Source organism: Hyaena hyaena, unplaced genomic scaffold (assembly GCF_003009895.1).
Source record: "Hyaena hyaena isolate Hyena2069 unplaced genomic scaffold, ASM300989v1 scaffold_3, whole genome shotgun sequence".
NCBI lineage: Eukaryota > Metazoa > Chordata > Mammalia > Carnivora > Hyaenidae > Hyaena > Hyaena hyaena.
The window spans coordinates 7796347-7810364 of NW_024080635.1; the positions used below are offsets into that span (position 1 = coordinate 7796347).

Genomic DNA, 14018 nt, shown 5'->3' on the forward strand with positions numbered 1-14018 from the left:
CAGGCCCTGCAGCTGGGATTCAGCAGAGCTGAGGGTAGAACTCAAATCTGACTCCAGAGCCCTGTGGCTTTCACCGTAAACCTGCTTCCTCCCTGGAGAAATGACAACCCATCACCACCGCCACCGCCAACTCGCCACTGAGGAACAAAAGACTGAGCCTTCACAGGGCTCCAAATGAGACCCAGGAGGCGAGTTTCCAAGGGCGGCCTGCTCCCTAGTGACCAACGTGGCTGTGGGTGGAAACAAGTCTCTGTGGAACCGTGGACAAGCCTCTCCTCCACCCAGAGACCCTTCCTGCTCCGTGTCGGCCTATAGAGCCCACCTGGAGTCCGAGGTTGGTTGCTGGGGCCCAGCTCCAAGCTCAGGGCCCCTGGGAGAGACCGGGCGCCCGTGCCCCTGCAGAGGGCGTTCTGAAGCCTCAGCACTGAGCTTAGGGGGCGCTGCAGGGTGAGGTGCTGCTGTGGTTGAGGCCCAGGCTGATAAATCGGAGGCTGATGTTCTAATCCCACTCACAACACTGTGGCCTCGCACAGGCTGCCTCCAGCATCCTCCGCCTCGGTGTCTGACCTATGCAATGGGCCAGAAGAGATTGCAAGGGAAATGGTGAGAAGCCACCCCCTTCCCCCTCCCCGCCCCACGCAGGGACACAGAAGTGTAGACCTGAATCATTTCCCATGCCTCTTCTATTTCAGAATCCTTCTGAGCCTTGAACCTCCTGGGACCTAAAGGATTCAAAAAGTGCCCTGATAAAGGGCCGTGGGACAGGGCGGGGACAGCCCCAGAGGCAGGAAAGCCCAGGTGCATTAGGCTAAAACAGAGGACCCCAAGGAGATGAAAGCACGCAAAAGGAGCAAAGGGCCTTGAATGGCAAGCTCAGGGCTCAGCACCCAAGCTCTGCAGAGGGCTCCTTGGTGTGGACGGCCCCACTGCCGGCTTTCACGAGGGAGGCCTCAGCCCGCAGGCTGCGCTGGGGTGTGAGTGCTGGGGATGCCACTTCATACTTCTCCCTTTGTATGAGTCCCAGCTCCCATAAACCCCCCCTCAAGTGCCACACATGTGGACGCTTCTCCCGGGCAACAGTGCTGGTGGACCGTGGTGGGGTGTCAGCCGCAGCCCAGGGGCTGGGCGGTGCGGAGGGGAGCCCTGCCGCCCGCCTGGAGGTCTGGCGAGGGCCCTCGGGGCTCGGGGCCCGCCCAGGCCAACACTGGCCTTAATTAAAAATGAGTCCCCTGCAGGATCCAAACCTCCGCCCGGCCACCCCCTCCCTCTGCTTTCGGTTCTGCTCCTGGGCCGCGTGCTGAGGCCAGCCCCACAAATAAAAGCCATCACTTCTCTCTCTCTCTCTCTCTCTCTCTCTCTCTCTCTCTCCCTCTTTTTCCCCCTTTTTTTTCCAAAAAGAGAGAGAGGCAGCCGCAAGATCTTCTAAGAGGCCGTGACATCACAGCCCAGGTGACCGCAGCCCAGCCAATGGGCCAAGGCCGCGAGCTAGCTTCTCGCATCCTGTGAGCTGAGGTTGGGTTGACACTGCGAAGGCCTGGTCCCTCAACCACAGAACCACAGGCCAGGCCCTCCGCCGCCTTCAGGGCCCAGCGCGGGAGCTGGTTGGCTCCCAGTCCTCCCCGCCCTCGGGCCGCCCTCGCACCCACCGGAGCCTGGGCTCTGCCGGGGGTGAGCCTCATTCATTCATTCCCCGTGGCGCTGGCCCTGGCGCTGCTCGCACTGCTCTCCAAGCTAGTCCGCCCTGGCTGCCGCAGGCCCCTTCCCGCCATCTAATGATACACTCTGCATTCGCTTCTGTTGAAAATTTGTGGCTAGACATTCCTGTGGGACTGGGAATCCAAGTTCTTGGGCACAAACAGAAACTTACTTTCCTTGGGGATTTTTTTTTCTCTCTCTCTCTCTGTCTCTCTCGCTCACACACACACTCTCGCGTTCTTTCCTTTTTTCTTTTTCAGAGCAATAGGGGGGTGGGGGGGGAAGACAACACAACACAACACAAAACAAAACAAAAAACAAAAAAGCGACACCACCACCCCCACCCTTTTATTTTCAGAAGTAGCTAGGAAAAAAAAAATAAAACGACAGCCAACCAGGTCCATCCCAAGCCGACCCCCTGAAGGTCTGGTTTCTCAGAGCCTTCCTCAGAGAAGGGCATGGCATCGAACAGCATCTTCGATTCCTTCCCGACCTACTCGCCAACCTTCATCCGCGGTGAGTAACGATTGCCCAGGGCCCTGGGCTGAGCCCTGCGGGTGGGGAGCTGTGGCCGGGCCCCGGACCGCGTCCCTCCGCCGGCCACCCTGGCTGCCTTCAAGGGCACGGCCCGCCTACCTAAATCTGCCGACTCCTGAAAGCCTGAGGTGGGAAGAGGGGTTGGTGGCCTCCGTGGTCTCCCAGAGTGGACTTTTGTGGGACTTTGGTCCTCAGTTGGTGGGGACAGTAAGGGATAGGGGAAATGGATACCACAAGACCTCAAAGGCCGATCTTGCAGGGTCCCAGGGCGGAGAGGACACGGAAGGTGTCCCTGTGACCCGAGGCTTCCTGCCTCGGTGACGGGGCTCCCGGGCCCACCTGGAGAGCTTGGACCCTCCCCGCCGGGCTCAGGCAGACGCGGGCTCCGGGGCACACTCCCGGGTCAGAGCCTGACCAGCTTCTCTCAAGAGCCATGGATCTAGACGTCTCTCTGAGGACCTCTCCCCATGCTTTCCAAGTCATCCTGGACTGAGGGGAGCAGAGAGAAGGCCACAGGCTTTTGTGGAGAACTGGCGTCGCTCTGGGGCGCACGGAAACTGGAGACACGTTGGGCGGCGGAGGGAGCAGGACTGGGGAGGCTTCGGGTCACTGAGGAGAAGACAGGGTTTCTGGGTGGCTTTTGCCTCTATCCGTGGCCTAGAGTGAGTGACCCAGAGGTGTGGGCTGTGTGTGCCAGGGGTCCCAGGGCCCCCCACTCGGGACCTCTGATCGGGGCTGGAGTTCAAGGGGAGACTTTTCCTGCCTCTGTCTGGCTCGTAGTGCTGAGGTGCCGTGGCCTGCTGCCTTCCTCTGCTCCCCCGCGTCCACCAAGAGGAGCCCAGATGGGGCTGTGGCACCTGAGACTGGGGGTCAAGTGGCCCTGAGCCTGAGTCCCAGGTCAGTGGCTACCTGGTCCAGTGGCCTTAGGCAAGTACCGTCACTTCTCTGAGCCCCAAGCAGAGGCCCCTCTGGCTGTGACATTCCCACTGTCTGAGGCGGGGGATGGGCAGTTGAGGAGGGCCGTGCCTCTGGGGGCTCCTCCAGAAGGGCGGGGCTGCGTGGGATCTGGAACTCCAAGGTTTAGGGAGCTGGGGTTGCCTTTTCTCAGCGGAGGTGGTCAACTGAGATCCAGAAGCGGGCCTGACTGTCTGCCCTTCTGGCCATCGGCCTGTCCCACTGCTGGCTAACAGAGTGACTCAGAGCCAGTCCCTGGGCGGCCAGCTCTGGGCAGGGACCGAGGTACATTTGGGTGCTTATTGTTTGAAGGTTTCTGCAAGGGCTTGTCTGAAGTGGGACCCCTTCCTCCTCCCTGGAGAGAAGCTGAGGCAGGCTGTATGGCCGCAGATGGGGACTGGGGGGTGGGGGTGGGGGCGCCACCTCTGAGGCGGATGCACTCGCCGCCAAAGCTGGTTGTGGCTGGTGACAAGCAGCAGCCTCAGGTCTGGGAGCTGACAGCCGTGGCTCCTTCCTTCAAGCTGCTCCTATTCTAACGCTATCCCCTTTGTAGTCCTCAGAGCTAATTAAAGGCAGTCTGTGGCAAGAAAATAAGAGTTTATAAAAACCATTCGCCGGGTCTTTGTAATCTGTATTTCTCCCTCCATGAGCAAGATGGAGGAATGCAGAGTTAAAAACAAAGGAATCTTGGGAGACAAGACGAAGGAGCTGCTACCTAAGATGGGCTCCTGATGCCTGAGAGAGGACAGACAGCAGACAGTAGACAGAGAGACAGAGTAGGGGGGAGAGGAGAGCTGGTGGCTTGGGGCCCAACATGCGCCCAGAGACAGGAGACTGCTGGGTACAGCAGGCCGACTCCTGGTGGACAGGGACACAAATGTGCTTTGTAAGACAGGGTCCGCGGGGAGGGCTCAAGGTCTGGGACCTGAGGTGTGTGCCCGCACTCTCTGACCCCTTCTCTCCTGCCCGGCTCCATTCCCCACGTTCTGCTTAGGGCATGCTTGCTTTGGGGGATCCGTCTCCCCAGTCCGCCACAAAGTACTGGGCTCCTTACTGGGCCACGTGGAGTCCTTAACCTGTTCTGAGTCACAGATCTTTCTGGAGTCCCAGGAAGCCTACAGACTCCTCCACAGAATCACATTTCTTTAAGGGCAGAAAACCAAATGCAAAGGGCTACGCAGGAAACCAGATTTGTGGAAATAACGGTTATCAAACGATAGAAAAGCAAAGGGGGTGGGATGGCGACCACGTGCCTCTGTCGCGACACACTTAGTGAAGAGACCTCAGGAGGTCCAGTAGCGGCCACAGCACAGGGGTGATGAGCAGAAACAGTTTCCAGATAATCCAGGAAGGCCCTAAAGAGACAGAAACACATCTAGGATTTCCACTGGTGACAAAATCACCATGGGAAGAAGATGCTGGATTTTAGTTAGAGATCTGTGAAAGGAAGGATGTCATGTGTCACCCATCCCAGGCCACAGAGCCCTGAATTCCATGCCAAAGCAGGAACTCCAGGCCCAAGGCCCCAGCCCCTCGGAGGCTCTCAGGATTCCCAATCCCAAAACTCAAGAGGCTTAGGAAGAGATTTAGGAAGAGGGTGGATAGCCATTTGAGTCCCACCCTGAAGTAGAGGGTGAGGAAGAAAGAGGAGGCCAATGCTCAGCCCAAAAGGCAGATGGAAGGATCCCGGGCACCAAGATGGAAGGCGTGAGAGGCCTCCTGGGGAGCCCTGCACCCTCGGTGATTCTCCATCCTTCTACCTCCTCTTCTGCTGGGACTCACCCTGGACAAAGGGTATTTATTCCTCTCTTTGGCAGACGGAGACACTGAGACCTAGCGACTCTGACTCAGACGTACCGCACATCTGTGGGCAAGTCCCTCCCTCTCTTCGGGCCTCGGTTTCTCCAACTGACAAACCCAAGCGATGGTTTTGAGGATGCCCAAGGGCCCACCCACAGCTCCAATGAAGGCCAGGACCCTTGTGCTTAACTGCCCACGAGGGCCTTCTCTGGGGCGTCCCCCTGGCAGCATGCCCCTAAACTGCACCCATGCAGGCAAAAGCGCTCCCCCCAGGACATTGAGGGAGGGGGGCCTTCTGGGGAGGAACCTGGAGGAAATGTGCCTGAACTGCCATATGCAGGATGGAGGAGACCCTGGGAGGCAGAGGTTCTCATTAACCCAGTAATTCTACAAAAGCTTGTCAGGGAGTAGAGTGTAGACACTCAAGGTCGGGCTGTGAACCCTGACTCTGCCCATTGCGAACTCCGTAGCCTGGGACACATCACTCCGCCTCTCTGCACCTGTGTCTCCGTCAGTTAAATGGGGATGATGATTACACCAACCTCACAGGGCTCTGGAGGGTATTAAATGAACAGGGCGCCTGGCACAGACAACATGCCCCATAAGCAACTTCATTCTTGTCATTTCCATGAGCTTGGCCTGGTGCTGGGATCTCAGATACAAAGGTGACTACGTCAGTCCCTCTGCCCCTGAAGAGCTCAAGGTCAAGTGTAGAAAGAGATGAGTAAACTGAGAATTGCACTGGGGTGTGATCAATGTTATAAGGGGGAAAGAACGGAAGTCTAGACGTTTAAAGAGCGGTACTAACCCACCTGGGGGAGGAGAGAACAGTTCCCCTGGAGAAGTGACATTCAGGTGGGTCTTGCTGGGTCTTGTGGGGTGAAGAGGTGACACGGGGGAAAGACGTCCCCCAGAGAGAGAACAGCCTGGGGCAAAGGTGTGGTGACAGCCGGGGGCAAAGGTGTGATGCCGACTCTGGGTGCCCCTGCCTGCCCCCCCCCCCCACCCGGGGATGGCTGGAGCAGGCGGAAGTATTGAAGTGGATGGACAGCAGGTCAGTCAGGTCTTCACTCTAGGCAAGATTCTTGCAGCAGCGTTGGAGGGGGTAGCTGGCTGGCAGCTCTTCCCCTGAAGACACCTGCGAGATGTGGAAAATGGCCTCCCAGGCCTGAGGCAGGCCTGTGTGGAGGCAGAGGGGAGACAAGATGGCGCTGGGCAGATCTAGGCCAGATGGTCTGACTCAGAGGTCACTGGACAGGGAGGAAGCTACCCAGACCAGAGAGGTCAGTCGCCGTCCTTTCCTAAGCTCTGGGCAGTGGCCAACAACAGGGGACTCTCCTAGTTTTTGCACTGAATGTCCCAAATCCCAGGCGCCACAAGCCAGTTGGTCACCCTGAGCGGTGTGCCCATGGCAGCCTCCCCCTTCCTCCCCAGCCCTGGTTGGTGCACAGACTGACCAGACCGACCGCCAGCCATCCTGCGCCCACTATGGTGCTTAGCTGGCGCCACGTCTGCCGGTCCCCTTTGACGGTGGCTCTGGGGCTGCCCTGCACACACCCGTCTCCCCAGACCACCCTGCCTGTCCAAAGTGCCCCCCCAGGGACACATTCCTGGGAGCCCCCCACCAGCCGCAGGGTCTGGATGGGCATGAGCCAGCCCCACACAGTGGGGCTGTGTGTCCAGGCCTTACCCACGCCCACTACGGCAGCTGGCGGCCCCCGGCGGCCCCCAGCGGCCCCACCGGTCACATAGAGGGCCCATTGACGCCTCGGCCTTGAGGTGGCCGCATCAAAGCTGAGGCCTGCTTGGCTACCTGAGCGAGGAGGGGAGTTTTCGGAGGGGAGGGGAGCTGGGAGAAGGATGCCCCTGAGCAACAGGGCCTGAAAACCTGACCTTCCGGAAGGTTCTGAGAGGCAGGGGAGAGCAGCATCCACTGATCCCAGCCTTGCCTCTGAGCCAGTCCAGACTGCTCGAGAGGTGGGGAAACTGAGTCCTGGGCCCAGCGTTTGGCGGGGCGGGGGACAGGCAGCAGACACACCAGTCTTTACTCCTGTCCCCTGAGATGCCTCATCTGCAGAGCCTTTCTCAAATCAACCACCCAGAGTGTGCCTGTGCCTCCTCTCCGGGAGCTGGGGAGTCTCACCCAATCTTCAAAACTGAGCTCAGACACCCCCTCTTCTGGGAGTCTTCCCCGGGAGCATCTACTACCACCAAAGAGCCCTGGCCTCCTCTGGCTTTCAATCCCAGGGCCAGCCCCAGGGCCCAGCCTGGTGCGGAGGATCCTCCCTACTTGGTGGAAGTAAGGGGAAGAAAGGAGGGAGGAGGAAAGAAGAGCTTTAGCACCCTCCCTACACGCCCCACCATGGAGCCCAGGCCCTCTGTCATTGGCCTTGAAATAGCACCTCCCAAAGGTATCCCCCAACTTACCCCGAGCAAGGGGGAGGCTCTGGGAATTGTGGGACCGGCGGGGGAGTAAGACCTTGTCATACTTCGAGAAGTCGCAAGAACCCAAAACAGTGAGCCTATGCAGGATAGTAATGGAGCTGGCAAACAGAAAGTGCCGCCTCCTCATTACATAGATGGGGAAACTGAGGTCCAAAGAGGGGTCTGGGCTGAGTAACGTCCAATTCAGCAACAAGAAACCAAGTTTTCTTGCCTACTCAGCGACACACCTTCCTCCCAGCACGTAGTTTAGGAGCCAGGCTGACCGGTCTTCAGCTGTTTTGTAGCTTACCATGTTAATTCACCTCTTCGAGTCTCAGTTTCCTCCTCTGTGAGATGGGTCTGGGAGCACTGCCCTCCAAGGGTGCTGTCCAGGAGCGAACAGGACCTGCCCCGCAGCCCTGTGCATGGCCGGCACACAGCAAGGGCTCGCTCCGCAGTCTGCCTCCTGCTGGGCTCGGGCCATTTGGCTGGGCCTCCAGTTCCATCACCTGTCACAGCAGATGTTCCTGCGTCTGGTTTTCTCAGTGCTAGAGAGGGGTATGCAGGGAAGAGACTGTAGAGGGGCCGTGAGGCCCCTTGTCCATGATGCTCTGGGAGGGTGTTAGACAAAAGGCCTTCTATGCGGACAAAGCCATGTAACATGTGGTTACAAGCCCAGGCTGTAGCGTCTCTGGCCTTGCCTTAGACTAAGTGTTGCACCTCTCTGAGCTCAGTTTCCTCATCTGTAAAATGGGGAGAACAAAGTAGCCAGTTCAAAGCTTGTTGGATGGGTTCAATGAGGATATACAGTATATGCTTAACGCAGGGTCCGGTACATAGTCAAGCCCTCCACAAATGCTGGAAATTATTGCTATTCAGTGTTCCCCCTCCTCCCAGGGAAGTTCCTGTCTGATTCTGAGCTGCCTCTCTCTCCTCTGGCCACCCCCTGGGGTACCTTCCTGGGCCTTCCCCGTCCCCCCAAAACCTCGGGAGTGTCCCGCCCCACTTTCATCTCCCCGACTTGTCGAGAAGGACCACCCAGCGTTTCTTGCTAAATGGGTAGAGGGAAGGGAGAATGGATGGACCAGCGATTGAATGAACCAAGACTGACCAGTCTGGGAGGTTTCCAGTGCCCCCCCCCCACTTCCCCCTTTGCCGTCTGGCTCATTCTTTGAAACGCTTGTTGGTGGGAGCCTGGGCGGTCCCGGCTGATCAGCACCACAGCGTGATGGCTTAGGTTCCTCTTTGGGGTTTTCTTTCACGTCTGGGAAAAGTGTTTTTGGCAAAAGGTTCAGACTTACATGTGGGCGGAAGGGGTGGATGCCCATAACTTACGATCTGCAGGGGTGACCAAAGTTGCCCCCCCACCCACCCACTTAAAACGTCCTTCACTGCATGACATGGTGACTGAAATCCCATCGTGAGCACTCAGCCCCTCTGGGGTGCCCATCTGGGACCCCGTAGTCATGACACTTTGGCATCGGTGAGCCCACCTGTTCTGCTCATCTCTGTTCAGAGGAAAAGGGGGCTGGATGCAGAGACAGCAGGAGGTATTAAGGGAAGGGGAAACTCAGGAATGGAAAGGAAAGAGGGCAAAATGAGAGGGGGCGGGGAGGAGAGGAAAGGTCCATCGGCACTGTGCCCTCGCCTGGGTGCTCCATGGCTGAGCACCTACACCCCACAGCCCTGGGAAGCGCCCCCCCTGAGGCTTCCCTGCAGTGGTCTGTCAGTGGACCTGAGTCCTGCCTGCGGAGGGGCAGGAGGTTAGATCCGCTGAAGCCCCTCACATGGCTCTGGTCGCTCTTCTATCTCAGGAAGAAGTGTCCGAGCCAGGATGGCTGGAGTGAGGAGCCCCTTGTTGGGGTGGCGGGGGGCCCAAAAAAGAGCCCAGTTTCCCCTTTATATACCTTCCCAAATAGGGAAGGGAAGCCACCTCTGGGCATAAGACAACTTTAGAAGAAAGACTGGAAGGAAAACACTACAATGTCATAGTTAATGCTACACGGTGCTCTCATGGCGGGGGGGCCTTTGTTACTAACTCTCTGTGCGACTGAGTGTTTTCCAAACCTTTAAACACTGACCGGGGCTTCCTGCAAGCCAAGGCTACAGCACAGGGTCAGCCTGCTCCTGCCCAGCCCGGGTCCCGCGGGCCACCCCTCCTCTCTCTTCCTCTTGCCAACTCACCATGTCTGTCCTCTGTCCCCCGGACCCATCCCTGTCAGGCTGTGGAGGAAGGGTCTACCCCTGGGCTGGGCAGAGCCGTGCATACGGCAGGTGCTTAGGAAATGCTTGTGGCTTGTGTTGTGGCCCTAACCGGGAGACAGTTTTCCTGGACACTTTCCAGGACTTGGGAAGTAATGTGGACCAGTTGGTGCTGCTCATCTTCCAATGAACATTTATTAAACATCAACTGCATGCATGCCACACACCATTCTGGGAAAAGGGGATACAGGAGCAAACAAAAGGCAAAGATATCTGTCTTCCTGGAGCTGATGTGCTAGTGACGAGTGGAAAGAGTTCACCTCTAGAAAATGCCCCCTCGGCTTGTGCCCTTCCTATCTCTATAGAACCTCAGCTGCCCAGGACTTCCACAATTGCTCCCCTGACCCTCTTAGATCTTCATCACAGCTCTCTCCACCTCCGTTGCAGAAATGAATAAACAGACTCGGTGATGGTGTGACCTGCTGAAAGTAATTTTTAGGAGAAGGAAGGCAATGAGGGAAGGATATGGGAACCACGTTGGTTGATGACCTGTTGTGTGTCAGGCACTGTGCGTGGTTCCTTAGACTATCTCATTTCACTTCATCTCTACCATAATCCATGTAGCAGGGGAGTATTGTTATTATCCCCATTTTACAGATGGGGAAACTGAGGTTCAGCAAAGGAAAGGGACTCACCCAAGGTCACGCAGCTAGTAGCTGGTGAAGCCCAAATGCATGTCATAATCTGTCTGACATTAAAGCCAGCCCAACAAATCTCTTCCTTCTACCTGGCAGACATCTCTTCTTCTTTAAGGCCTGGCCTCACCACCTCCATGGCCTCCTGATACCTCCAGGCAAAGTGATTCATGTCCTCCTCTATGCAACCAATGCACCTTCTCTAATACTTCCAGAAGGCTTCGCAGAAAGGGTAGAGTCTGAGATGGGTAGGTCTGGAAAGATGGGAGAGCTCATGCGTCTTGAGCTGAGGCCGAGGGAGAAGAGGCTAGAGGGGAGGTGGGCCTAGAGGTTGGGCACGGCCTTCAAGGCAGAGAGCCCAGGCAGGATCCAAGTTGGGCAGTGATGTGGGACAGGGCATCCCATGATGCACCGGGCCGCCTCTGAAATAGGCCAGGGTAGACGTGCACCTTGAGCACATGTACGTGTGTGAACAGCAACCACAGGGGCCCTCCTGCACCCGCTTGCAAGCCCTATTTTTATCACTCCCTAGATGCACATCTGAGCACCGAAGCATACTTGGTCTCAGGCATGTAGAGTGCTCCATGGATGGGCACGTCCATGGTCTGATGATGACACGGGCAATGGTGCAGTGCAGCCAAAACGCAGCCCATCCCAGGGAGCGTCCCAGCGCCCAAGGCAGCGACCCAATTTGCAGGGCACAGCACAAAAGGAAAATGCAGGGCGCCTTGTACAAAAGTCACTGGGAATTTCAGGATGGCAACCACAGGACATTACACCAAGCGTCGGGTTCTTCCAAGCAAGGCACCCGGAGGAGCTGCACGGACGGCATGCCGGTGAAGTCAGCCCTGCCTAGAGCAGCCCTAGGCTGGAGGGGCCCGGGGCCTGAGAATAAGCCTCTGTCTGCTTCTTTCTTTTGTGTTTTATTCCCTTGACTTGTGCAGGCTTCCGTTCTTCATGAGTCCATAATTTATTTTTATTATTAGTCTTTTAACGTTTATTTTTGAGAGAGAGAGAGAGAGAGAGAGAGACAGAGCACGAGCGGGGAGGGGCAGAGAGAGAGGGGGAGACACAGAATCCGAAGCAGGCTCCAGGCTCTGAGCTGTCAGCACAGAGCCCGACGCGGGACTCGAACCCACGAACTGCAAGATCATGATCCGAGCTGAAATCAGACGCTTAACCGACTGAGCCACTCAGGCGCCCCCATGAGTCCATAATTTAAAAAATAATAATGATACATTAAGCCTAGAGTACGATCAAACTTTAAAGATTTTAGGAGCACCAAGAATGTTAGGGAAAATACGAAGCCCTCAGCATCCCCACCTGCATTTTATTCCTAAAGGATCTCAGAAATTTAAAAAGAAACCATAATCTCAACACCCAGAGAAAACCACTGCCATTCGGTCTATTTCCTTCCAGACTATTTTCTCCCGTTTTTGGTTTTTGCCTCTGGAGTTTCTCTTCCCTTTATGGGGGAGGCTATACAGAGACTTACAACGCATCCAGAAACCTCATCAAGAATGTTAATAATCATTATCCACATACGTCAGGATTCTAGGAAGAGTCCGGAGTGGCTCCGTCCCACACAACTTCCTGTGATGATGGAAATGCTCTATGTCTGTGGCAGTCAATGCTGTAGCCCCTTGCTGCATGGGAATATATGGACTTTCTCTTTTCCCAACTCATAATGTTTGAAAAGTCTCACACACAAGAATGGATTGCTCTTGTAATCAGAAAACAAAAAAACCACTAAAGATTTTAAGTTTGTAATACGTTCAATGTAGAGGGGGATAAAACACTTTAGATTTTTAAAAGCATATCACTGGGGAAGATTGATCCTGGCAAGAGGAGATCTATTTCTGTTTTTCCTATCAATGCTCACAAAGAGAATGTGGGGTTTGGAATCAGAACCTGTGGGTCCGTCTCCCGGATCCGCCACTTACGGGCTGTGTGGCCACTTAACCTCCTTGAACCTCAATTTCCTCATCTGTAAGATGGGGCTATTGACGCTACTGACCTCCCCAGGCTGCTGTGGGGACTGACTCAGACAGTGAAGGTGAGCGCACAGGGGACCAGCGAAGCGAGGGAAGAGCTTCAGTGCAGACGATTTGTGCAGGGGGGCCGGGGGGCGGGGGTAACCACGCATCTCTGTGAGGGGCATTACTCACCGTTCTCGCTCCGCTCGGTCTGCCATTTCCTAGAAACCAGGAAATGAGGGGGGCATCTCCCACCGTGTGTTTAGCAGATGTTGTCAGGTGTTGAGCAGAAATAAAGGGGCTCTGTGACCAAACCAGACAGGGGGAGACTGTATCACACAGTGTTCAACAGAGTATTTTGCTGAAGGACTTTTCAGAGCCTTTAATATGCTAATGACCCTAGGCTTCTCCTGGGGCTGGTGTGCCGAAGAGCCCACTTTGGGGAAAGCTGCTCTAGCAAGAGCCTTTAAATCTACCACGGCTATAGGCGCTGGAGGTGGGGGTGGGGGGCAGGGAATTATATTTTCAAGGATAGAGGCAATTGTTTCAGACTTGAAAGAGAAATTAGCTGGGTCCTCAATACAAAAAGGAAAAGTACAAAATTGGAATTAATGAACGCATAATTGTCTAAGAAATATAATTATAACAATTCAACTCTTAAATAGTTATAATATTAGCAGCAAACACATATAGCTGTCACTAATGCCAGGCACTAAGAGCTTTACGTGTCTTTGCTCTTTGAATCCCCACAACCCTGTAAGAGAAATGCTATTATTAAGTCAGTTGTATAGATGAGGAAACTGAAGACCAGAGAGGTTAAACCACCTGCCCAAGGCCACGCAGCTGGGGTTCTACCCCAAACAGCCTGCATCTGGAGAACGTGTGCATCGTACCACGGCACAGTAGCTAGAGGTAATCGAGGTTTTCTCGGATTGAGGAACATTCCTTCACTTCCACTGGTTCCCTTCCTGGGAAGAGCTACTAGCACTGCCCCCAGGCTGGACCAATGAGAACGAATTCTGCCACTTCCTTGCCAGGCAAGTATCGCCTTCCCCAGGCCTCAGTTCTCTCATCTGAGAGATGGACCGGCTGACATCTGAGGACAACAGAGGGGAGGTTTGTAAGGCACAGTGTATGGTCCCTTCACAAGGCACTTGATGTATGGTGGCCCTCTCCCCCACCAGTGCACAGATGGGAAAACTGAGGCCCAGAGAGGGCAAAGAGGAGCTTGCAAACATTCCAGAAAGCTAGGCCCAAATCCGAAGGCTGGCCCAGGTCCACACATGGTATAGGCAAAGGGCTTCTTTCTCCTCTATCTTCTCCTAATAGCACCGTGAGCACTTGGGTGAGGGCCCCTCCCTCTGGGTTCCTCTCCCTGGGCCCGGAAGCTCTCCTAAGGGGTCTCTCCCATCGAGTGCAGATTCTGTTTGACCCAGCATCGCGCCCAAGCCCCCTGGCCTGGGCATCTTGCAGAGGTCCCCTGGAATTGCCCCCTCAGGTGCACCATGTGGGGTGCTGGGGACACAGACACGCCTCTGCCCCTGTTTAGGGACCCTCGTGCTCGCCTGGTGATACATTCGTCTGCCCTGAGTCACCTCTGAAATTGACTGTGCCAGTACTGGGCTCCACACTTTATCTGCATCACGGCTAATGTTCGCAATCCTGCTAGGTCAATATTTTCATCTGTGCTTTGCAAAGGAGGAAACTGAGGCCTAGAGAAATGAAGTCACAGGCC

General features: G+C 55.7%; 1 protein-coding gene across 1 annotated transcript in view; it reads left to right on the plus strand.

Moving 5' to 3' along the window:
- The first annotated feature begins 2087 nt into the window (after positions 1–2087).
- The window catches only part of RUNX3 (RUNX family transcription factor 3), a 59546-nt gene continuing 47615 nt past the window's right edge, over positions 2088–14018 (plus strand). Inside the window, exon 1 of the mRNA XM_039230253.1 lies at positions 2088–2211. Coding sequence (XP_039086184.1) covers positions 2154–2211 — 58 coding nt within the window. The 5' untranslated portion in view covers positions 2088–2153. The remainder of the gene's footprint in view (positions 2212–14018) is intronic.